The sequence below is a fragment of the Ambystoma mexicanum genome, chromosome 7q (genome assembly GCF_040938575.1).
Source record: "Ambystoma mexicanum isolate Mex_15411 chromosome 7q, UKY_AmexF1_1, whole genome shotgun sequence".
Classification (NCBI taxonomy): Eukaryota; Metazoa; Chordata; class Amphibia; order Caudata; family Ambystomatidae; genus Ambystoma; species Ambystoma mexicanum.
In genome coordinates this window covers 68,007,454-68,033,941 of record NC_090941.1, presented here as the reverse complement: position 1 = coordinate 68,033,941, position 26,488 = coordinate 68,007,454, and the positions used below count along the sequence as shown (strand labels likewise).

The following is a 26,488-nucleotide window of genomic DNA, read 5'->3' as shown; positions in this document are numbered from 1 at the left end:
GTCCCGGGTTGCTCCATTAAGTGGCCCGGGTGAAGGAAGCCCCAGGTAGCCCAAGTGAAGGCAGTGGTCCTCCACCTGCATCAGGTGGCTTATTGCATATGGGGCAGCCCAACTAACAAAGAAGGCCACGAGCGAAGGGGTGGCAACCTTGCTGCCATGGGGATGCCACCCAATCCAAAATGGGCATGCGGAGCGTGTCAGGGAGAGTTGCAGTGTCCACATGACAACAGGGCCACCACTCAAAACCAAGATGGTAGTGCAGGCCACGTGGTGATGGGGGCAACCCCCAGGCAAACTAGACCACCCGAAGATTTATTAAGTGCTGATGGTGCAGTGGTGATGTCGGGTGGGCCCCCAGCCAACAGGGCCACCCTGAAGATAAGAAAGGGCTGCACGGTGAGCATGGGCGGAACCCCACTCGCACAGGGGACCGCCCAGGACTGTGAGGCGAGCGCGGGCTGTGTGGCGAGTACGGGTGGCCCCATGTGGTGGGTGGGTCCACCCTAAAGAAAGAGGGCCCACGACCCCATTATCAATCATCCAGGAGAAGACCCAAGTCAGCACATCATCACCCTTCTGCATTGCCTGCAGCCAGCTCACTATCCAACATTGCCTGCAGCCACCATCACTACCAGCTCAGAGCCAGTGCCTCCAAAGACGGACATTGCGATACTGTGAGGGTGGCAGACTGCTCCATTGCGAGTGTTTTATGTTGTAAGTCAATCTATAGATATATGTGTAGTTATATGTATCTATTCAATTACTGTTATGTAGGGCAAGTGTTAAGTAGGGGGAAGTATAGATGGGGGTAAGTCTTAGAGAGAATCCTAAGTAAGGTTAAGTAGCGGTAGGAATTAATATATTTGTGTATATGTGTATATATATATATATATATATATATATATATATATATATATATATATATATAGCGCCAGGTAGTGGAATAGCGAGGCGGCCTGCCTGAGGTCTCCTAGATGGGACCACTCACAGATCCTTGAGTTTAAGCAGGTGGTCTGTTGTGCCAGACTTACAGACTTGGGGTCCCGAGACCGCTCCAAGAAAGGGTGGCCTGATGTAGCAGGTCCCCAGTCATTTGGGTCTCACGTAAGGGTACTCCTAGGGAAAAGTGTGAACAGGTATTGAGTGTTTTTTTAATTAAATAAAGAGGGGTCTCCATTGGGAACCGTATAACATTCAATCTGGTGTCTGTGTCCCTTAGTAATCAAAGAACTCAGGGTGTGGCCCATATCCTGTTAACAGCAATTTTATTCAGCAGGTGCATGGCCCCTCCCCTACCCAGTGTGGTGGGGTGTTGTGGTTTCCATGGAAACTGTCACTGACCTAGGCCAGGATAGGATGCTCCTTGATTTGGGTTGGGGCCTGGAAACGGGCTACATATAGATGGAATGCCTGTCTGGAGAAATCGGCACACCCCTCAAATTGATTCCAAGCTTATGCATCTGAATTCTATACCAATCGGTACTGACCATTCATAGCAGGAATTCGCAAGTTCTAACATGATGGGTTTGCTTTGAGTGAAGTTTGTCTTTTTGGCCTCTGAAAACATCATGGCCAAAGCCCCTTATAAACACAGGACAATAGTCATTGATATTTTCAGTGTGCACAACCAGTTTAGTATGTTTATGCTTTCGTTTTTACAAGAAAATCATTTCACCACTGACCTCAAGAAACTGCATTTTGAAAGTCTAGTACTTGCTTAACTAATTGAACTTCTGATTTCTTCTTTTTTAATAGGTTTTGGACCCATCATGATGAACGTTTTTTATACATGTTAATGGAATATGTACCTGGAGGAGAACTTTTTAGTTACTTGCGTAACATGGGACGCTTTAATAACAGCACTGGACTGTTTTACTCTGTGGAGATTATTTGTGCGATAGAATATCTACACTCCAAAGAAATTGTTTACAGGGACTTAAAGCCAGAAAATATATTACTGGACAACGAAGGACACATCAAGCTTACAGACTTCGGATTTGCTAAGAAATTGGTCGACAGGTAAGAAAAATATTTTGTATGATAATTATCAAGCAATAAAGTCATTGTAATAACGTGGACATTATTTTGATAGTTGTTGCTTTTTGGGGAGTGAACCTATAGATTGCTCTCACAATGGAAGATGGATGCAGATTGGCTGAAGCTTAGTAAACTTGAGCCTATTTTGCGGTGCTAACATCTAGCCACCATGTGTTGCCTCTTGTTTAATGATTCCTGTGCAATTGGGCCTGCCTTGTGGGTTACGAGATGTGTACAAGTCTTAAATGTTGTTCTGTCCTGTCACTGTTCCTCCACACTATAGGGATGTAATCACAGGGTAATTAGAGAGACATTAGCTTTAAGCACACCCGACTCAACATACACAATATGTTAATGGTTTGTATACCGTGCACAGGTGCCACATGCGTAGTCTCTCACCGCTCTGGCGGTTCTGTGAAAATAGGAGGTGGGTGGGGGTTAGCTGGAGGAGCGGGAGAAAAAAAGCAATGGAGCTGTCATGTGCTGTTGGCAGCTTCAGTTCAGATGTACCGTTTGATGAGCTTGGGTGCGAGATTCAGTATGTGGACATCATGTGGTGTTGTGCAATGTGGTGGGTGCTATGTCTTATTTGCCTACTAACTAAACAAGGGCTTCAATCAAAGCATAGTCTGTATATTGCCTTTTTAGACATCACAAAGACATTTGACTGCGTAGATCGCTTACGCTTATGGAAGATGTTGGGAATAGGGTTGCCCTGAATATCTGGTCAGTATTTTGGAACACCTACACAAAGATATTCGTTTGAAGGTCAAATTAGATCAAAGGGGCAACTATACGAAATGGATTTATGCAGCATGTGGTCTTTCGGGCAGGGCTGCGTGTTAGCGCTGTTCCTAATTAACTTGTATATTCTAGGAATAGGAGCAACCTTGGCTACTATTGTTACAAATCCAACGAAGCTGGGGTCCATCAAATTGAGTACCATATTTACCAGACAATGTTGTTCTGCTGGATTATACCGAAGTGGGATTGCAAACTTCTTTGACAGTGCTTGGTCAATACTTTGAAGATCTCGGTTTGCATATTAATGTTCTTAAATCCATGGTCCTCATTATGAATTGGCGCAAGCCGTTGTCCGGTAGAAGAAACTTTGGCTGGTTTATAGATGGTCAAAAAATGGAGTAAGTATCTGAATTTAAATATCTTGGTGTCATTTTCAAATCCAAGAGATCACTGGTCCTGGCAAATTAGGCAATTAAGCTAAAAGCTGTCTCCTCCGCTACCCAACTTGGAGTATTTGATAATAAATATGGTTGATTCTCTCTTGCTCTAGTGATTAAGATGTATAATCACATTTTTGTCTCAAGATTGATTTATGGAGCTGAGGTAAGAGAAGAGGGCCTACTATGGACCAAAGTGGAAGCAACTGTTTGGAAGCGTGTCCTTTCCCTTCCATCAGGTGTTCCTTTGGCCTCTATTCAATATATTTTGGGCCTGGTTTCATTGGAGGCCATGATCTCTTGGCATAAATTACAGCTGTTATGAAGCATCTTATTTATCACGTTGGTACCCTGTTTAAACAAGTAAACGCATCTGTTACTCAAGGTGATTGGATTCATTTTACTCAATGGATTAAGGGGTCCATGACTACACTTGCGACTAATGATTTATCTATGTCTGACCTCGAATATACTCCTTTTAAGGTCAAAAAGAAAATGTATGAAAACAATTGGATCCTGAATAGATCCCGGTTAGAAACGTATACAATTTTTGAACATTTTGCATTTGATATTAAACCACTCAACACAATACAGAAATGTCTTATTCGACATCCTGCAAAGAAATCAAGGATGTTCTGGGTAGAATTTGAAATTAAATCTCTTTTTGACTACAGATGTCTTGGGGATGTGTAGTAAACTAACTAATGCAGATCAATCTTGCAGGTACTGTATGAAGTCGAACGAAACTTTGAATCACGTAATCCTTGAATGCACCACACTTTCTGACCTTCGCAATTTGATGCTTGAATCTTACTTTGAAAAAAAGCACTGTCTTAACTTATGAACAGTTGTGGTGGACTCTCCTTGTAGATCCTAAAGAGCATCTTGCGATTACAATAATTAATTTTGTAAAATACCGGTTTTAGTTGTGATTGTAATGGTGAATTTTGTAAGATATTCTGTTTTAACTCTTCCTTTTTGTCTGTCTGAATTTTTTCGTGTATTTATATAAGAATTGATGTGTAATGTTGTTCCTTTGCGCTTGTGTGTTAAGTTTTATTGGATGAAGCTAAATCGCACAAATTATCCCTTCCTGGCTGAGCAGATGTGCATTATCGTTTAAGGATATCCTATTGTGCATAAGTATGATTTGGAAAATGTCCCACCCATGCAGATTGTGTGCTTGAAGGCTCGGAGAAGACATTCCCCTGAGGAGTTCGAGCCCCACATCTTCATGTTCTGCTTTGCTTGCGAGGATCCAGGTCCCCTTGTTTGGTCTTGATGTTTCATGCCGTTGCAGAGTGTTGGCTAAAGATGGATTTGTGGTTTCCTGTGACTTTGCTGTTGCCTTGAGACTAGTGATTGGTTTTCTGTGGATTCACTATAAAGAAAGAGTAGGCGGAAAGAAAAAGATGTGGCATTATAGGGTAAGACTAAGAGACTAGTTACCTGATGTCCTATGCTAAGTAAGCTCCAGGTGTTCCTAGCATTTTTAGTGGGTTACTTTTTGTTTTGATGCAAGTAGGATTAAAGATGGTCGCTTAATACTCGCCTGTGTGGTCTTTTTTATGGAACTAGAGCACTGGTGTACTAACAGGTATTGGGAATTCCTATTGAAATAAGTGAATACGGTTTTAGCTGCCAGTATCCCATAAAGCAGAAAAATATAGCTGCTGTAATGAGTGGCCTTCGTGTTTTTGTTTTTATTGTTATGGATTTTTGACTTTGTAAAGAACATGCCAAATCAGCAGTCATTGTGATATGCCTCGGGCGTTTGTACCTTCTTGTCTCGTTTGCAATTACGTGGTGCTCTTGCTACTCTAATCTTGGCGACCGAAAGAAAAAATCTTTGTATGATTTGGCAAATGACGTTTGCCTTGCAGCTTTAACAATCTGTGTGGCAGAACCTCAGCCTATAGTGCTGCAGTAAGGTGCTGACTGAATGTTGACATGTTAAGCTGCAAAACTGTATTTTTGAGCTTGCAGCACATGTGCCTTTCGACTAAGATGTTCGTGCTTTACCCACTTGCGTGCTTTTGAACGTATAAATAGTTCATATAACTGAAACCTGAGATCCTAAAACGCCCCTACTGTACCCTTTCTAATCAGTGTGGTGACCCTACTCATTTTAAACTGTAGGCATTGAACCCCTATGCACCAAGGCCGACAGTTAGGATTGTAGGCAGCCTTGTTGATGTTTTTTCTCCCTCTCAACTCGCATTTTATGTTCCAGTGAAATGTACTCCTCTCCTCCGAGGCTGATTTTAATTGCATCCTTAGAGTACATTGTTCCTCCCTGCCCGGCCACGTTCCTTTCACCAAGGGCTTAAAATAGTTCTGGTGTCACCTCTCAGGGCTGTCTATAACTAGTTTAGGGACATCTTTTTTTGCTTTAAACGAGACCATCTTTCTGCACTAAGCTTTTGCAATCTTCTGGTTTAAAACTGATGTAATATCTCTGGCTCTTATCATGACTAACCTACTCTTGCCAGGCTAGCACGTTGACTAACTTCCCCAAAGTCAACTGCCAAATTTTTCAAATTTAAGGGGCAACGTTTTAAAATCCCATTATAATGTGAGATTTGTTAGTTTCAAGACACAAATACTAATACTTATTGGACTGTTCTCATTGGCTACTTCATCATAGTCCTGTTATCATGATATATATTAACAAGTTGTCCGCGGATACAATCAACAGCAATCCTGTTTATTAGCACAAGTGATGCATTGGTGAGATCAGATGCAGCATCTGGCCATTTCGTCCAGCTTCAGAAAAGAAAATTGAATGATCTCTGCCAGACATTCTAGCTCCATTTGATGAAGAGAGCACTGTCTGTAACAAGCAGCAGCAAAGCCAATAGCTATGACCTTTTTTTTTATTTACATACATGTGTGTCTACTAGGAAAAGTGGTACACTTGTTACATGTGACCTATGTTTGTTGATAGTTGTGCGTTTGGTCTAGCCAAGAAATAGTGTCTTCTTTCACCAGCGTCGTCTTTCACTTTAATACACATTTAGCTGGTTTCTGAGTGCTGCCAACTCTAATGATTGATTTTGTGTCTTACCTGTCCTGTCCTTTTTGTTGTCCTCCGTGTCTTTGTGCGCCCTGATGCCTGTGGGTTTTTCGGTGCGTTATAAATAAAAATACACCCATAATTCTATACTATTTGCAACTTCTCTCCGTCCCATTAGCCCTTTCCTTTTTCAAATCCATTTACTCTATACTACTTCCTTTTCTTTGGGGAAAAGGAAAAAGTAAAAGAATTGCTCTGACGAAACTGAAAGCCCCCTATGATATGGGGGGAGTTAGATTCCCTGACTTTAAGTCATATCACTCTGCATTTCTTATAAAACAATCTCGTCAATGGTTCATGGATCACATATCCGCTGATATCCCGACCTGGTGTACATTAGAAAAACAAGTAGTACTACCACACGACATCACTGACTATATATACATATTTAAACATTTGTCTAAAAAGATTTTAGACCCTATTAAAGCTTCAATCTCAGCTCTACAAACTTTTCTTTTTCCTCATACTATAACCCCCAATAAGCATCTTTCCCCACTATTATGGCATAATAAGAACATAGTAATTAATAATAAGATCCTCAACCGCAAAACATGGATTCAAAAAGGTATCAGATTCATCCAACACATTATAGATGACCCGTATATCCTCTCCTTCCAGCAACTCTCTATCACATTTAACATTCCTAAGAAGGACTTTCAATTTTATAACGACTTAATTCCTGCCTTGATGCACTTGCCCAATTTTCCAATTAAATTCTTACTCCAGATGCTCTTAGACTAATGCACCTTACCACAGTTGGTGAAGTTTGAGCCTCCAAAATATACAATATGCTCACCTCAACTTTTAAGATTTGCCCTATACGTCTGAAATTGGAACTTGATTTGGGCTACATGTTTAAAGATGAAATTTGGCTTTGTCTGTTTTCTAAAATCAAACAAATATCGGTATCAGCAAATATTTCACAACACTATTATTTCTTCATGCATAGAGCTTTCATTACTCCGTCCAAATTGGCTAAGTCTCCGAATTATAATGCAAAATGTTGGTCATGTGGCATATCTCCAGCCACGTATATGCATATGTTTTTTGAATGTTCATATATTGTTAAGTTTTGGCAGGAAATTTGGAAGCTTCTTAAGTGTATCTTCTGTGTTGATGTGCCCTTTTCCTTTAACATATTTTTAGGAAGTATAGCCATTACAACTTATGTCCCATCTGACTCTGCTAAAATATATGATCTATTCATCTGTATAGCTTTAAAATGCATCACTGCTAACTGGAAAGACTCTAGTTTGCTTTCTACCAAGATCTGGTGGAATACTATCTGTATCACTCATAAACTGGAAATGTGCATGGCCAATAATCATAACACAATTCCTAAATATAATGCTAAATGGTATTATTTCACTAGGTATCTTAACTGTTTTAATGCTACTGCTCATGGTACATGAATCTACACCCTCTTATTTGCATCATTATCCATATTTCCATACTCATATTGAAATGCTAGAACTTAACAATGTTTGAAATGATTAGTTTATTTTGATGAAATAATCCAATATACCCATTCTCCCCTATCCTCTACCCTCCTGATTCTTATGTCTCTTGTCTATCTCCCTGTACGTCTCCCCCCATAATCTCTATATTCACTACATATGTCACTCTTTGCAGACTAGTGCTACTATTAATTTTATACTACTTGTTATATTAATGCGGTTTATATCTACTATAGTTCATATTATATTTGTAAGTGATTTTAACAAATGATTTAGCTATATAGAAATACTATTACAAGTGACCAGAATCATTTACCATGTTAATTTCTTTATGGTTCCTGTTTTATTCAAGTCTGTAACGTGTTGATATCTGTATCAAACTCAATATTTAAACAATAAAAATCATTAAAATAAAAAAAATAAAAAAATAAAAAAAATACAAATCTAGCAACACCTTTGTGGCCAAATGAGTCAAAAGCATGTCTGAGTTTGCATGTGCTCCCATACGGGGGAACACATCCTTCTCATAAGTCTAGCAGACCAAGCGGTTTTAGCTGGTGGTGCGATCTAGCTTTGAGCGACAAGTGGAATCTCCTGCCCACTCCCTCAGGCCCAATCCTTTCAGGCTCTGCAGGCACCAGGTTGTAGGTTTTGCTTACCAGCCATCAGTACATTTCAAGGAACCACTCTCACCCAATGCCCTTGATCCGCCCTCACTGGAGGCATGCACCGGAACAATCAAATGGAATATATGCTTCTGATTCACCCTAGAATTGTAGTGGGATTGCTGTGTATTAGGTCTGCAAGAGAGAAAAGACTTGCTAGGCAAACCTAAAAATGTGCTCCAAAACCATGTGTTGTCAAATTGGAAATTAAATGGGAACAGGATGCTGTAGCAGCACTTATAGTGTTCTTTTGAGAACTCCAGGAGGAAAGTATTTTGTTGAGGCAATTAACCTCAAACTAGTTTTGCAGCTTAATTTTCTAGATCGTTTGCTTTGGTCAGTTGTTTAGCTGCTTTCTCTCAAGGATGAACTTTAAAAAGCATCAGTTTTGCACAAAATTATCAATTAATATATGCTTGGCAAATGGAGAGGAAAGCCGGGAAGAGGAACCAATGGGGTCACTCCAGGAAGTGGTAATTTGGGACGGTAGGTTTGCGTGTGGGGAGATACTGATAAGGATCACAAATCAATTGTAGGTTTGAGGTTTTTGCAGTATCCTGGAACCTTTGCACTATTGATCATTATTTTACTCATACGTCCTGTCCCCTTTCTTCCATTCTTGTGGGCTTCCCCCAACATGGGAGCGGTACCGGAAACTTTGGCAACGAAAAATTGAGCTTCCCCTTTAAATTTAGTATAGCGTGCAGGGGGATGTGTCTTCGGCATGTGAACGCCCTGCCGAGGCCCTGCCCTCTGGCAACTCACCCTAGTCCCTTTTTCCACACAGATAGTGTTGGACCTGGCAGCCAGCACTGAGACTTATTTTTGGCTTTCCGCTTGCTCCCCCTATTGTTTTTTCAATCTTATTTAACTTCCCTTCGGTGCCTTGCGTCTCCCGGCGCATGTCGGCCGCTGGAGGATTCACGAGATGTGCCTCATACGACCGCTGGTTCTCGGCCTTCGACCCCCATGCACTCTGTCTTGAGTGTTTGGGGCCTGACCACCGCTCGGTCACAGGGCATTGAAGAATCTGTTGTCACGGTGGAGGGAGATCTTCCAGACTTCTCCGCCCCACCTTAAGGACTTCGTCTCTAGGAACTCTCGTCAAGACAAGGTAGGCCTTCTGTTGAGCACGGCGACACCTTCCCCGGGGTTTCTACAGATCGGTGTTCCTCGGATTCAGGTTCTGGAAGGCCCGAGACCTTGAAGGCTACCGGCTTCCAAGCTGGGGGCTCTTCAGAACTGAGCCCGCCCTGGCGACTGGCTGCCCCAGATCCCCTATGGGGCTGTACAGGGAAAGGCTATCAAGTTCGTCCTCTTTTTCAACCCCAGGGATACATCTAACCATCACAGCCTTAAGGCCACATGCCCCAGCGCCTCAGCGTTTTGACCAGAATCAGAGATCAGCACCTTTGGAGGGCTGGGCCCCTAGGGACCTGGCGGCTTGCGAGGACCACTTCTTCGAGCACTTCCTCTTCCTCGAGCCCTTCCTCTTCCTGATGCGTGCCCCTCTGATGAAGGGGCTCGTGAAGGAGGTCATCCTGTAGGTGACGCTGCCCTGGCCCGCTCCTCTGGGTAGTTCTCCCATTCCTCCAGCACTGCTCATTCCAGTGCCGGTCCCTTCCTCGGCCCTACCGGTTGTTCAGACCACTTCACCTCCTCCTGTACCACCGTCTCCCCCTCAACAGCTGTTGGACTTGTGTTTGGCGCCCGACTGGGGTGGGGAGCGGTGGCACCTGTGTCCCAGGGCCCAGATTCCCTTATGGTCTATGGAAAAGGGGATCGGGATGACGACAACGCCAAGGATGATGAACCTCGACATCGGTTAAGGCCTTTCATGATCGCCTTCAGGGTTTGGCACAGTTCTTGGGGGTCCCTCTGCCCAAGGAAGCACCCCAGGAGTCAGGAGTGCTAGCAGAGGTCTTGGCAAAGCGGACCATGATCCGATGGGGCATTCCTCTCCAGAAGGATGTCCTGCAGGTGGCACTTAAGGTCTGGGAGAAGCCCAGCGCCAATGACCAGATGAACAGCAAGAAGTTGGACAGCAGCTGCAGGCTGATGGATCGGCAGCCAATCCTCCTGGCCACCCACCCACAGCCACATTCTTCAGTGGTTGCTGCGGCCTAATTATATTCTAAACCATCACCTTTGTTGCTGTCCTCCACAGGAGCCACCTCAAGTTTATTTCCAAGGAGGTCAAGGTCCTACAGTCCTTGGGGGAAGGGGGTGGGTGGGAGAGCACTCTTATTACATATCAGTACTGCATCTGTGGCAAGGCAACGCAGAAGCCCTCTGTGGCGGGAGCTCAGGGAATTTTTGCCCGACCTCCATTCGGACAAAAGCCCCCAAGGCCAGTCTGGCAGATGCCCTGGCCATTGTCCAGGACCTCATGGAGTCTTCGGTCTCCCACTTCGACACAGCCATTCCTTGGTGTCGAGATGAGCAGTACGGCGTGGATGCATGCCACTAAGTTTTAATCTGACATGCTAGAGCGGAACCTGAAGCTGCCCCTCGAGGGCATAGACCTTTTCATTCGTCAACCGACGAGTTGAAAAAGGGAAACTCCTCCACTCAAACCACCAAGTCCCTGGCCATCCTGACAAAACCTGGACAGAAATCCTTCCCTCAGTGCCAGGGCAGGACCCTGCGCTTTCTCCGGCTTCAAGGGGTTTTGGGATTGTAGTACACAGAGGCCTTACAGGTCACCCAGCGACAACAGGAGGAAGCAGCAGAGGACTTTGCACAGGTTTTTCCACTTTTCTCTCCTCTGCCCCCACTTTTGATGCCAAGAAGCAGTGACGTCCAGGTCAGGGAACACAGCCCACCTGTGGCGGCCCATTTGGCTCTTTTCCAGGACACATGGAAGCGTCTTTTCAACAACCCTTGGATCCTATCTGTAGTCTCCACTGGCTTCAGTCTTTCTCTTCATTTGCCTATACCATCCTCTGCTCTGCTTCGTCAGATCGGAACCCTGGCTCTTTTACAGGAGGTCCTTTTGGTTTTGGAAATGCAGGCAATAGAACCGGTTCCTCTTTCAGACAGGGGCTCTGGGAACTATTCCAGGATTTTTGCGGCACCCAAGAACAATCGGGCTGGCCTGAGGGTTGTCCTGGACCTGTCCTTTTCTAAATCTGTCTTTACCGCTGGAATGCTTCAAGATGATTACTTGCGTGCACATAGCAGAATCTGCGTGCAGGGGACTGGATGTGTTCTCTGGACCTCAAAGATGCATAACTGTATGTACCCATCTACCAACCACATCAGAAGTTTCTGCAGTTCACGATTGTTGTACTACTTTCAGTACAAGGGGTTGTCTTTCAGCCTGAACTCAGCCGCTCTTGTCTTCACGAAGTTGATGAACGCAGTGGCAGGCCCTCTCCACTTGGAGGGCCATCACCTGTATTTTGGCTGGTGAGGGCGGGGTCACCCAAGGGGGTGTTGCACTCCTGCCAGAGATTGGCAGATATCCTTCATTAGCTGGGGTTCTCCCTCAACCGGAGGAAGTCACAACTGTGCCCATCTCAGGATCTGATCTTCCTAGGGGTGCGTTGGGACACTACGGTTCAGCGGGTATTGCCTATGCCCAAAATGCTCCTGTCCCTCTGCAAGGTGGTGGGGCACTTTCTGGCCAGCTGGACAAGCTCAGCATGGTGATTCCAGCATATTCTGGGCCTGATGGCCTCCTGTGTGCTCATTGTACAGCACGGTTGTCTGAAGATGAGGTGCCTCAAGCTCCACCTGGTGGGCGATTGGGATCAGAAGACGGGGTCTCAGTCGGACAGGATCCCCATACCACCATTCCTACTGCCCGATCTGCGTTGGTGGATGCTGGATGGCAATTTTTCAGTGGGAGCCCTCTTCACCCGACCGGAGCCTACCCTTGTTGTGACTGACTCCTCCCTTTCAGGCTAGGGGGCTACTCTAGAGGGCTACGAGATTTATGGCACATGGTCCAGGAAGGATGCCCCCCTGCATATCATTCTGCTCAAGCTCAGGGCAGTTGTTCTGGCCCTCAAGGTGTTTTGCCCCTCATCAGGTCTGTTCTGGTCAGGATGGACAATTCTATGTTTTAACCGAACAACCGTGGGCTGGATTTGTTTGTATCCCCTCTGAATTCCAAGTGCCCCCTGTTTGTTTCATGGGGAAGGACGGGGTCAGGAGTCTCTGGGAGATGCCTTCCAGATCTGTTGGCACAGCCGTAAGTGTTGTGCGTTCCTGCCCTCCCCTCTGCTGCAACGGACCCTCTGCAAGTTTCAGGCTTCGGTGGTTGCAGCCTCATCCTGATTAGCCCCCACTGGCCTGGTTTTCGGTTCTGCTGCAGTTGTGCTCCCAGAATCCTGTCCACCTTCCGAACTCCAGCAGGGGATTCCTGACGCAGCAGGGTGGTGGCACATCTGGACCCGGCCAAGCAGGCACTGGCAGCCGGGTTCCTGACCAGCTAGTGCTTCAACATGCACAATTTTCGGATGACAAATTGAAAATCATTCAGGAGGCCCTCAACTTGGGCCTAGTATAAGAGTAAATGGACTAGGTTCTGCCATTGGGCTTGTTTTTAGGGTCTGGACCCTGCCACCTGTCCTCTGTATGACGTACTGGCTTTTTAAGCACACCTGGCTCGTTCTGGAGATCAGGTGGATGCTTACCGCACTCATTTGGCAGCCATTGCGGCTTACAAGAATTCCCTTGAGAATGTGTTTTCTGCAGCCAACCCAGTGGTTAAGGCCCACCTGAAAGGGTTGTCGGAGGTGTATAAGGCACACCCGCTCTGGTGCCCCAAAGGTGGGTCTTGCAGCTTTGCAGCGCAAGTCTTTTAAGCTGATGCCTCTGTGGACATCCGCTTGGTGACACTAAAGACGGTTTTACTGGTGGCTCTCTCTGCGTGCAGGGTTAGTAAGCTGCAGGCATTGCCCTCGTAGGAGCCCTTTACCATGTTTCACAACAACGTCATCTTGCGCACTCACCCAAAACATCCTGCCCAAGGTGGTCTCTCCATTTCGTCTGAATCAGGCGATCTGCCTTCCAGTGTTCTTCCCGAACCCACAGTCGGAGGCAGAGAGGGCCCTGCGTTTCTTGGACCTCAAGAGGGTCCTCAAGTTTTAGCTCTTGGACGGAATCCTTCAGAAAGTCTGAGGCATTGTTTGTGACTTTTGGGGGTCCCCCCCAGCTGTAAGGCTTCCATCGCCCGATGGATGATTCAGGCCATTTCGGAGGCCTACACGACCATGGGCAGACCTGTTCCTGAGGGGATTCATGCCCATGTGATCAAAGCCACGGCCACGCACGGCACGTTTCAGAGACCTGCTTCTTGGGATGTCATCAGCAAGGCGGCTACTTGGTCCACTCCGTCGGCCTTCTGTAAGCACTACTCACTGGACACTAGCTCCAGGCGCGATGCCGAGTTTGGTCAGGTGGTTCTGAAGAACCTTTTTTACTTAATCCTAGATATGATGCAGGTTATCTCCTCCCTGTCTTCTTGTTCGGTGGAATCACCCACAAGGTTGGAGGAAAGTGGACGGGACACATGAGTAATTCAAGTTACTCACTGTCGTGACAAGGGTACTCGTAGTACATAGTTCACTTTCTGCCATACGTCCCACCCACCTTCTCCCGCTAGTATGCCAATGGCTAATGGGTGTAGCCAGGTATCTAAGCGTCCAATGTGTTTAAAGGGGACTGAGGTGAGGTGACAGGGGGCGGGGCCTCGGCCAGCCATTCCCACGGCTGATGCCACACCCCTGCACGCTATGCTAAATTTAAAGGGGAAGCTCAATTTTTTTCTGCCAAAGGTTCTGGTGCCTTCCCCATGTTGGGCAAACCCCACAATGATGGAGGAAAGGGGACTATTGACTGATTACTCTAGACACTACGCTGAGTAGCTTTAATTTATTTACAAATCAATATTTTTTAACTGTTCAAGAGCCAAATTGTTTCACAGTTGCTGGGTTTCGTACATTGAAGTCATAGGAGCTAGTATAGCTGATTTGTACATTGCTGTTCTAAATGTAAATTTTTTGCAGACACTGGTTACATACAAATTGCAAGTGTGTTATGTTTTGATATTGGTTTAACATGTTGAACTTTTCACAAAGTCGCAATCCCCAATTTAATAATCCTTGCTATATACTCCTACACTATAATTCTGCAACACAAAACGGGATGTGTGTATTGTTAAAGCTCAAATGTATTTAAATAAAAGAAAACCAAGGGTGGTCTCCTTACTTTATGCATTGGAAGTCAACCCAAACAGGTACACGCAGTGCTCTAGATATGATTTAGAAGTGGGAATATTTCGCTCCCTATTTTTTATTTTTTAAAGTTGGGAGTAGACCTTTTTTAGGGAGTAATAATGGAAGTCCAATTTCCAATGGTAAAATATAGGTGGGTAAAAATGTTTAAATTGTAAAACAGAAATGTTTTCATAATTTCTTTGCGCCTAGTTATCGGTGCATGTAAGAAGATACAGGTTTACTTCTTTCCATCAGGCAGTAATAATAATTGATTCTTCCTGTGGTAGTATGTGCACTACTGGTCCATGCATATCTATGCAGCTTTGTGGGTGAAAGCAATTTTTTTGTTCAGTGTACTCTTACTCCATATTTTTTATTTTTTGAAAGTATTTGGCTATTTTTAGGAAGTAAAAGTGGCTGATCACACCCTTTATCTGTAGGGCTGGGTACATGAATGTTGAGAACGTGTATACGCACGTAGAGTTGACCTGTATGCGACAGTCTCAATACATGAAATACTCACATTCAGTTCCTCTAGATGAAGTGTTATTTTTTAAATATTAAATGTCCTGTATTACAAAATAAGATTTACATCCTACAGAATACTTCAATGATGGCGTTGCCGTTTATCAGCCAGTGTATAAATGCTTTCTCTTCAAACCAAGCGTTGCATTTCTGTTGATATTTTATGATGACCTATTGAAGCACTTTGTTTTCAAAAACAAGTATTGGTATTATGAGAAAGATTGCACAGAAAGCTGACATTTATGTAACCACGTCCAAGTGAATGTCCCCCTCTCCCAGTGTGAATTTGGAGCAGTGGGTTTCTGCCATATGTGCATGCAATTTGAAAATTTTGGTTTAATTCTACAGGTTATCCGATAACATTGGGAGTCCCAAGAAGTGATTACGTTGCAGTGTATGATATTTATATTTAAATAAAATAACATAGTACCATTGAAAAGCCAAAAGTTGTGACTTATCAATGTTACCAACAGTTATGACTTAAGGATGTTGACGGTTTTTCTTTGTTTCAACGTGGTCAGCATCCAAAGTAATGTTTGGTTTCCAAATGTGTGGTTTGCCCTGTGGGCATTGACTAGCATTGCTGTTTGTTGAGAGAATTTTCATAAAATTAAAACTGATAAAAACATTTTCGAATGGATTGTGTCCTCCCACGTATTCCTCATCTTTGATATTCGTATCATCAGCTTTGCCGCTTTGGGAAGAGAAAATTCCACACCACAGGGCGCTGTGCTCGATGTTGTGGCGTCGATGTCCCTCGAGGGTTGCTGTAGTGCGTCCACATCATACATAATATAAATAGCTCGAGTCACGCCCGTTGGCTTCTGTTCGGTTTTTACAATAGCTTTCGCTTTGTGTGTGTGAATGGTGCTTCAGTCTTTGTTAAAGATGTCATCTTCAAATCTGTGGACCCCAAAAACTAGCTTTAAAAAATGCCAAGATTGCGGGAAGAAAGTGTCCATCACTGATCCCCCATCGCGTCTGCTTGTTGTGCCTGGGTCCCGACCATTGGACGGATGACTGCGGGTCCTGTCAGGCCATGACAGGAAAAAGCTCTCCAGGAATGACGAGGTAAATTGGCAATGGAGAGGGAAACTTTGAAGGATTCTTCGAAGAGGAATAAATACTCCGGAGAGTCTAGGGATTCGACCGGGTGTAAGTCGAAGAAGTCCTGATAGGAGTTGGTCGCAGAAATCTTCGCCTTCAAAGAAGGGGAGGAAAAGACGGAACCGGCCTCCGTCTTCTCGTGACTCTACAAGGGTGATGACTTGTCCAGTTAAACATGATTCCCCAAGAAAATGAGAGGATTTCAGAGCCTCAATGATGCAAATCTTCGAGAATGCGGCCATGACCTCCTCGAAATCGCTGTGTGAAGACCATACCCCATCTCATCCTTTGGATGACAGAGGAAGGTCAGAGACTACTAAACGCTCTAAATCCAGCGAAAAATCGTCGAGGGTACCTGCCAGACAACCTTCTCCGGTACCTCACAAAAAGATAAAGTCGACAAGCCTATCAGTGCATAAATCGAGGGCTATGCCGGATAAAATGGCGTCCGGTTCCAAACCTCCTTCGACACCAGTGTCGAGGCCCTCGTCGACAATAGTCTTGAAGGTTTCGTCGACACCTTTATCGACGACTCTGTTGCCTAAGGCTCCTTCGACTTTGTCGAAGCCAGCGTCGACAACAGTGACACCCCTGTCGAAGACGGCGTCGATTCCTGTTGCGTCATCCACGCCATTACCAAAACCACATTCAGTGTCTCAACCCACGGATAAAGTTTATACCCATTTACCAAGGAAAGACTTTTTCCAAGTCTATGACTTCTATTTATGAGGAGGAGCTATCCTCTGAGGAAGATTCTTTCCCATTTGGGGTGACATATGGGACAAAAGATGTGCCGGAGGAGCTGGTCGACCCAGAATCGAAGAGGTCTGACCTTTTTGACCGTTTACAGACAGCTAGTGGCATTGGCACTTGACCAGAATTTGGAGTTTAACCAACCTGATCCAACAGATCATGCTGATTCAGCATACAGGAATGTTATGAATAGGGTTGTGGAGTTCATGGGCTTGAGCAGGAACTCTCCTACCTACGAACAAGATGACATGGCTGATATTCTGAGCCAGGGCCCTTAGAGAGATCCAGTGCTACCTTTCCATACAGCCCTTCAAAGGAAGGTTATGTCCAACTGGGAAACCACAGAATCTGGACCGAGAGTAAATCTACATTTTTTTCAAAGTATAGACCTTCATCCACTGATCCGGACTATTTAACTAAGCACCCTACACCTGAAAGCTTAGTGGACCAGGTAGCTACATCCACCAGACACTCTGCATATCCCTCTATTCCCCGGATAGGGATGACAAGAAAATTGATGCCTGGGCTTGCAAGATTTTATTCATCTAACAGTATGGCTTTAAAATCTACCAATGTTGCGTGTAGTCTTTTGAGGTTTATTTACAGCCTGTGGGACTTTTAGCATGGTGGCTCAGCACATTCCGGAAGGCGACGAATGTGACGGCTTCCTGGCTATTGTGAAGGATGGAAAGGAGGCAATGTGGGAGAGTTTCCAGTCAGGACTGGAGGCTGCTGACGGCATCAGCAGGTCCATGGCGTCTAGCGCAGTGCTAGGCATGTTTGCGTGGCTGAGGAAGTCTGTATTTGCACTGGTTGTGCAGGCCAAGCTACTCAATATGCTCTTGGATGGCTTTAGGTTATTTGGCAGCAAGGCAGATGAGAGTGCAGAAAAGCTGCAGACCTCGCGCCTCCATACGTCAACTTCAGCAACACTCCAACTCGGGCTCCTCTTCCTGGAGGTGGTCGTCCTTTTCGTTTGTATTCCTCATTTGGAAGGGGAAGAGGACAGGCTAATCAAAGAGGACAAAAAAGATTCCCCCATGGTGGCCGAGGAAAGGGCGCTTGATCAGCCCCAGCAGCGGCAACTGTACCCTCAGCCGCTTCTGCAGCAGCCTCTAAGCCACTCTGAGGTCTTGACCCACAAGACCCCGGTGGGAGGAAGGATCTCTCAGCATGTGAAGAAATGGCAGGGCATTACTTCAGATGTTTGGGCACTGGAAACGGTAGCCCATGGTTACTGCCTTCTTTTTCAGAAAAAACCTCTGGATCATCCACCGGGAGCCAACTCTGTCAAATTTCAGGATCCGTTCCTTGTGCAGGAAATGTTAACCGTGCTAGAGAAAGGTGTAATAAAACATGTACCTGTAGCAGAGAGGAACAAAGGTTGGTATTCCCCTTATTTCCTAATTCTCAAAAAGGACGGAGGATTGGGACCCATCTTGGACTTAAGAAATTTGAACAAGTTCCTCAGGAAGGACAAGTTCAGGATGGTAACCCTTTCTCAGATCCTTCAGGCTCTCCAACTCCAAGACTGGTTGGTATCATTGGACCTTCAGGATGCTTAATTTCATGTGCCAATCCATCTCAAGCACATAAAGTACCTGAGGTTCGCGATTGGCAATTCTCATTTTCAATTTTGAGTTCTGCCATTCAGGGCTGACCTCCGCCCCAAGGGTTTTCACCAACCTGATGGCGGTAGTGGCAGCAAGTCTCAGAAGAGGGGATTTCACGTCTACCCCTACCTGGACTATTGGTTAATCAGGCCTCGTTCACCCGAACAGGCCCATGAACATCTGAGGATCACCTGCCACTTCCTGTAATTAAGAGAGAAGCCCAGTTTCTGAAGGAAGTCCCATATGATGCCATTCCAAAGACTCCAGTTCATCGCAGCGGTCTTGGATACTTCCTCGGGGAAAGCCTCGCTTTCCGAGGTGAGAGCTCAACACATTCTGCAGATGGTAACAAAATTCCAAAATGCCCAGCGTCTAACAGTCCTGTGTACCCCGCAGTCCCATTCCATGTCCCTTTGTGGGATTTAAATTTAGTATTAAAATTCCTTGCATACATTACTTTCGAACCTTTGCATTCTTATCCTCTAAGACTTTTCACATTTAAAACAGTCCTACTAGTGTCTATTACATCAGCCCACAGGGTGAGTGAGTTGCAGGTTCTCTTTTAAGCCCCCTCACACTATTTTCCATAAAGATAAAGTTACACTTAGTCAAACCTTCATTCCTACTCAAGGATAGTCTGACTTTCATTTGTCTTAAAAAATCTCATTGCCATCTTTCTATTCTCCCACTCATGCAGGTAAGGAGGAAGAAAGGCTTCACAGGCTGGACACAAAAAGGGCTCTCAGCTTTTATATATCTAGACTTGCAAAATTTCGACAAAAGTGACCAACTTCATTTGTTATACCGGCCAGAAATTGGGCATGGCAGTAACGAAACAAACCTTATCCCAATGGATAATTCTGGTAATTGGTGAATATTACAAACTGGCAGGTAAAAAACCCCCAGAGGGGCTAAGAGCTCACTCCACTAGGGGTATGACAACTTTGACAGCTCTTCGAAGGGGTGTCCCGGTGCAAGACATCTGTGCAGCGGCCAACCGGTCATCTATGCATACTAACACTATTTAGATTCCATGTCATCCCTAGGAGGGCTGTTTGCTAAGGCCGTTCTTCATACGGTCCTTGATTAGGGTTAATTGATACTTCCCTCCTCCAAATGTTTACTTCTTTGGGAGTCTCAAAGAGGAGGAATATGTGGGAGGACACAATCCATTTGAAGAAAAGTTACTTACCAACTGTAACGTTCTTTAGACTGGATGTTCCTCCCACGTATATTCCTCATCGACCCTCCCAGCCTACCCCGCTGTACAATTTACGTGATTTACACTCTCAGTTCCTTGAGAGCTTGTGGTCTGGGGTGCGCCAACTCAACTACTCATTTGAGGACATCGAAAAAATCAACTGAAGCCAACGGGCGCTGCTCCAGCTATTTATACCATGGAGGACGTTGACGCACTATGGCAGCCCTCGAGGGACATCAGTGCCACGACATCGAGCACAGCGCCCTCTGGTGTGGAAAATTGTTTTCTGAAGCAACAAAGCTGATGATGCGAATATTAAAGATGCGGAATACGTGGGAGGAACATCCAGTCGAAAGAATGTTACAGTTGGTAAGTAACTTGTTAATTTTCAGTATTTTAATGACTGGGAATAGGATTTTTATTTGCTCTAGTTACTCTTGGTTGTATTTATTTCTCCACTTTGGTTTCTTCATTTGCACTTTCTTTGTGCACGATTTCTTCTTTTCCTCAATTTGATTTTGACCGAATAATTGTTTTTTTTTAATGGAGGCGTCTCTCCCTCTAAGCCTTACCCCATCGCCTCAACCCCTAACCCACACACATTGAACACATTATTTTTTAGTGCATGATGAAAATAAAAATTGAGTAAAAACGCACAGGAGCACACAGGGAAAGAGTCACGAAAAATAAACGTGGTGCACTCGGAATGTGCTATAGGCAATTGAATTAAACATTATAATTAAAGTGATTTCGATTTTTTAATGTTTAGTTTGCGGTGTGTACACAACTTTTAAGTTAATTAAAGTTGATATAAACAGCTTTTGTTTACTTTGCAATGAGTTTATGCTATTGTGTAGGGTTGCGGTGTGACGTTTGAGTTATAAGGGCACATTCTACTTGGCTGTGTGTGCAATGTCGTTTTGAATATGCCCTGTGGTATTGAAGCTTTAAAAATTGCAGATCGTTTTACACTTATAGAGTGCATTGCAGTTTTGCAGTGATGAAAATTACTTCTCGAGTTTAAAGGAATCTGCTCAATCGCCAGTAGATGGCAGCATCATTCCTTCCTTTGGCAGACAACTGCGAGATGCTGAGCCTGGCTCTTGTCTTTATAGTTTTTCATCGTTTCTGTGTAATGCCAAAAGGCTTTTATTTTAGCTTTTGAACATTACCAGAAAAGACATCTACGAAATTGGATGGGTTGTGTATCAATCACAGACGAGGCAAGAAAGTTGTAGTTTAAGAAATGTAACTTTCATCTGCCTGTAATCTGAATTATTCTCAGCTCATGCTTTTACTTATTTGTTCAGCGCTGCTGTATATCTTGGGTGTACGTTTTTATTTTACTTGTAATACACAACGTGCATTTTAGGACGTTTTTTTTTCGAGGGATAACCTAGACTGCAGTTCCATTTCCAATTTAGTGCAGTTTGTCTTTTACCCTCTAGGCGGGGGGAGGGCGGACATGGCCGGGAATCTGCTCGGACTGTGGTGTGTTACCGGCCATGTCGGCACCTCTGCCATGGGGGTGGAAGCCCAGTGCTTTAAGTGGGGTAAGAAATTGAGGGGGGGGCTCGTTTGGGGGCGTGGCTTCCACTGTGGGCGTGGCCTACAACGTGCACAAGTCATTGTAAGGTGCGCATACAAATATATAAAGGTATGTGAGCATTTATATATTTGTATGCGTACTACTATGGTTTTTGTACCTTTCAAGCTTTATAAACCTACCAATGTCACGTATTTCTATGTTTATAAAAAGGTGGCTTGAAAAGTGCACAAACCATAGTAATTTACGCACACTTGTGTGCTTACCTTACTATGGTTTGTGCACTTTTCAAGCCACCTTTTAGAAGCATAGAGATTTATAACATATTTCTATGTTTATAAAAGACGACTTGAAACGTAAACAATTCAAGGCATCTTTTATAAAGCGTTGAGGACGGACAAAACCCGAGGTGGCTTTGTCCATCGACAAAGCTTTATAAAAGATGCCTTGAATTGTGCACGTTTCAAGCGGTCTTTTATAAACATAGAAATATTTCTACGTTTATAAAAGATGGCTTGAAACGTATACAATTCAAGGCATCTTTTATAAAGCTTTGCCGATGGAGAAAGGCGCCTCGGGCTCCGTGATCTCTGCTCAGAGCAGATAGATCACTGAGCCCGAGGCGCCTTTCACCCTCTGCAAACCCGCGGGCTCTGTGATCTAATCTGCATATTAGATCATGGAGCCCGCAGGTTCACTGAGGGTCAGTGACCTGGCGAGGGCAAACAAAGGAACTGTAATTTCCCTGATGACCCTCAGATGAGTTCTGAAGAACCTTTTTTACTTAATCCTAGATATGATGCAGGTTATCTCCTCCCTGTTCTTGTTCGGTGTAATCACCCACAAGGTTGGAGGAAAGTGGAGGGGACATATGAGTAATTCAAGTTACTCACTGTCGTGACAAGAGTACTCGTAATACATGGTTCACTTTCCGCCATACGTCCCACCCACCTTCTCCCGCTAGTATGCCAATGGCTAATGGGTGTAGCCAGGTATCTAAGCGTCCAATGTGTTTAAAGGGGACTGAGGTGAGGTGACAGGGGGCGGCGCCTCAGCCAGCCATTCCCACGGCTGATGCCACACCCCTGCACGCTATGCTAAATTTAAAGGGGAAGCTCAATTTTTTTCTGCTCATTTTTTCCAGATGAGGGGTCATCAGGGAAGTTACAGTGACTGACAGAAGTGCCAGCCAGCCTCAGCGACGCTGTGCCTGGCTGGCACTTCTGTCAGCTCGCCTGAAATTAAACTGGCGGGCGCATCTCCCGTCGCGGCTGCGGCCGCGGCGGGATAATGCATCCCGCCAATGTTGTGTGGGATGGGGGGCCCCTGCAGGGCCCTGGCTCAGTCCCACTTTTTGGAGACTGCCGGGGCATAGCCCCGGCCCACTTTAAGCACTGTGGAAGCCACTTGTACCCCGCGGTTCATATGGGGTGCAATTGTGTTTTACCCTCTGGAGATTCTCTGCTTGCGCAGCCGGTCTCCTGAGGGATGGAGAGAAAAAAAAGATGCCCCCCACCAAATCCCTTTTCCATTTCTATGGTGGCTGTGATTGGTAGGAGCGCAGGGACCGGGGCTCAAAGCGCTGGTCCCGCACAGTTGGTTTTGGGGCTTGAGGGGTGAGGCAACAGGGAGAGACTTCTTGTTACTTCCCCACATAAAAAAGAAAAACATGGGGAAGGTCCTCGTGTCTGGAACAGCGGGCAGAGAATGTATATTCTTGCTGGCTGTTCCAGCCATCTGATTGGCCAATGCCCTTCCCCAGGTTCGTATTTTAATTCATAACCTCCACTGGCATCACTGCACACAATTGCATAACTCCTTTTTAGATAATCTATACACATCGATCCTCCCTAATTAGGGGAGAAATTTGAGGAGACATTCTGTGGCCAGAAATGCTTCTTTTCTTTTCGCCTACTGAAACGTCAACGTAAATCACTCAATGAATGCAGTTCTCCCCATTTGTCTCAAGCTCTCCCACTTGTGTTCCCTAACGTTGGTATGTATGAAATACCTGGCATGTAATGTTTAGGGACATTACCCTATACACTGTGGAAAGGGCATGTTCGGAAGTCTAGACGGAACCAGGCCCAGTGCAAGGATATATACCGCCCCAAGCAAAGTGATGTTATTCGTGCCCACTCCCTTACAAAGCAGACCAATTGGCTACTTTTTGTACCAAAATGTGCCCCCACAAGTCTTTTTAAATTCTGCACTATTTTTGATTACAGGGCATTTTTGTTTTGGGTGAATAGGTTTGCTACTGATATCCCTTTTCACAAATGTATTCAAAACTTTAAATAAAGCAAATTAAATTATTTTCCCATTTTTTTTTTTTTTAACATGGAAATATTTCTCTCGTATGACAAATGTTTCAGCAACAATACCTTCATGGGGTGCCTTCCCAGCAAGCCCTTCAGAGGACTTCTGATGGGAAGGTCCATCTCTTGTAGAACATTGATTTCTCTTCTGTAGTCCCACTGCTTGCGGTGTCCTAGACAGACACAGAAGTGTCCTTTTGGAACACAAGCCTTGCTTGTAATAAACTGAATTGAAATTAACTAGGCAATAAAATATGGCACAGGTGGCCAGTACTGGGTGTTAACCTGCGGCCCAAGTTAACAGGACTGATTAAAAGGTGGGTCTTTAGGACGGGTTAAGGACCATGAACACCCACTATGGTCTGCTGCGCCATGGCTTTTTATCGTTGGCACTTCCTATGCTTGACATCTAGAACTGCAAGGACTTCCAATTTGGGTAAAAGTAACTACGGATGGGCGAAATTGTTACATTCCTTTCCACCACCGAATTCTGTCGGTTTGCCCTAAAGCACCGTTCCGAAACCCCCCTGCGTATCGAAACGAGCCGCACAAAGTTTCTCGTGCTGTGCGAACCTAACATGGACCAAAAAGAGCGGCACAGCGTTTTGTTTGCGGTTCGAAAAAAAAGTGCAACGTTTCTTGTGCAGCCATGCACAACTAGTATGCATCAAAAAAGGAGCCAGTGCAAAGTTTGTGCAAGTTGAGTAGTGATCAGGGAAAACCACACTGAGCTTCACGTGCCACTGCACAAAACTACCTCCGATCAGAAAAGAACCGCACAAAGTTTCTCGTGTTGCTGCATAAGAATAGCACGGATCAAAAAAATACCTGCATGAAGTTTCTCGTGTCGCTGCACGATCCTATAACGAATTGTAATAGTGTGCAACGTTTCTTGTGTTGCTGCACGAAACTAGCATGTGTAAAAAAAAGACGTGTGCAAAGTTTCTCATCGTGCTGCACGAACAACCAACAAGGGAGCCAAACGCCACAGTCTGCGCGAAACAGCAAAAAAGTGCAAAATGTCAGTGGCGGCGGTACCATAATGAACAGGTGGAAGCTGATTCCGGTGCCAATTATGCACTTTTTGCTTCGCTGGTGGAAATGTGTCATGGTATCCATAGGAATGATTGTGGGTGCGCAGGCCACACAGTACCTTAACCATTTCTATGGCCTAGCTCAGGAGCTTCAAGGGAGACGTAATGCCAGGAGTAGATCACAATAGCTAATGTCTTTAGGGTGTTTGGCTGGGCCGAGGTCCTGGCGGGACGTTTGGGTTGAGAGAGGGAGGCTGGGAGGTGGCACCAGCTTGTAGTGCATACCTGCCTAACCTCTGGGTTAAGTCTGGGGCGACTGGGTTTTGCGCTCTTCTCCGAGTCTCCGGGGAAGAAAGTGGAGTCTCCTGGTTTTCAATCCTTTACTCAGGTCTGTGATGGTCTGATCGTCAAACATGCTTTCTAAAGTAAAGTAAGAAGAAAGAAGATATCGCCACCTTGTGGCTATAATAGAACATCAAATATACAGAAACTTCGAAGAAATATATATAAATGAATAAACTAAACTAAATAACCTTTCTTCTAACATAGAGGAAACAGACATTATCTATTTCGGTGTTTTGTGTAGTGCACAGGCGTCATTGGTATGACTTTGGAGCATATAGAGGCATTTTTTCCTGTTGCAAAGCGTTCTAACATAATTACTCAAAGCAATGTAGTGGTACAAGTCCCAGTCCCAGATACAACTTAGAGGCTGGAAGACCGTCGCCGAATGCAATGGTGTGTGGCACTGTAAAAATTGTAAATGCATTTTTGAAATCACAGTCCTGGTTTCGTTTGGTGCAGTTTTGTGCACATAGCCGATCAAACAATCAATTCAGTTTAAGGGACTGGAGGAATTAATTTAGTGCAAAATAGGTAAATAGCTGCTCAGACAGCACAGCGAGTAGAGGCTTGCTTTGAGATCCGCAGAGCCTGCCGACGCAGGTTCCAATCCCGGCAGAGGCAAACTCAGCCTTTCATCCTTCGGAGGTCGATAAATGAGCACCACACCGTGTAAGCAGCGCTCAGATACCTGAGGGTTTGTGGCGCTATATAAATGCAAAATTATAATTATTAAACTTCTTTATCGGAGGCAGCTGTGTGGTGCGTGGATTATTATCGAAATGGGTGTTCTACTAAACATCACATGTATTGCAGTGCACTGTGAAGTACGAACTGCAAACTTGTTTCTAATGGCAGATACAACTGAGTTTTCTTTTTTGACATGTTGGCAGTCTTATGCGTGTGGGTGGAATCTTATGGAATTGGGCAGAGTCTTTTGTGGCTATGGGCGGGGCATACCTCTCAGGATTTTTTGATTTTTAAATGTAGGCAGGTATGGTGCAGTGTGGACTTTCACGGGTGAACACAGCCCGCATTCCACACTACCGGATTGGCTGGCGACTCCTAGCAGGCGCTAATCTGTTAGCAAACATCCTGAGCTGAATGTATTACAAGTTTTAATCGGCTTCTAAAACTATTAGTCTAGAACTCGAGTTTGTCTGCATAATGCTGTGGTGGAGCCTTCTGGATCGTCCAGGAGTTCAAAGTGGGTGGGGGCGCATTTTGTTTGTATTGCTTTGCTGTCATAAGGCTTTGTGAAGAGAACATGGAAAGGTAGAGCGACCCGGGCACCTCAAAATCGGGCTCTTGATGTAGGTCGTGGCGATAAAAAAAAAACTGGTATTCAAAGTGCGTTTGTATTTTGATGGGCAGGCGCGTTTCTGGAGTTTGAACATTTTTTGTTC

General features: G+C 44.9%; 1 protein-coding gene across 1 annotated transcript in view; it reads left to right on the top strand.

The window, feature by feature from the left end:
- PRKX (protein kinase cAMP-dependent X-linked catalytic subunit) overlaps positions 1–26,488 on the top strand; it is a 545,345-nt gene that overhangs the window by 256,977 nt on the left and 261,880 nt on the right. The window contains exon 3 of the mRNA XM_069640599.1: positions 1,756–2,019. Coding sequence (XP_069496700.1) covers positions 1,756–2,019 — 264 coding nt within the window. The remainder of the gene's footprint in view (positions 1–1,755; positions 2,020–26,488) is intronic.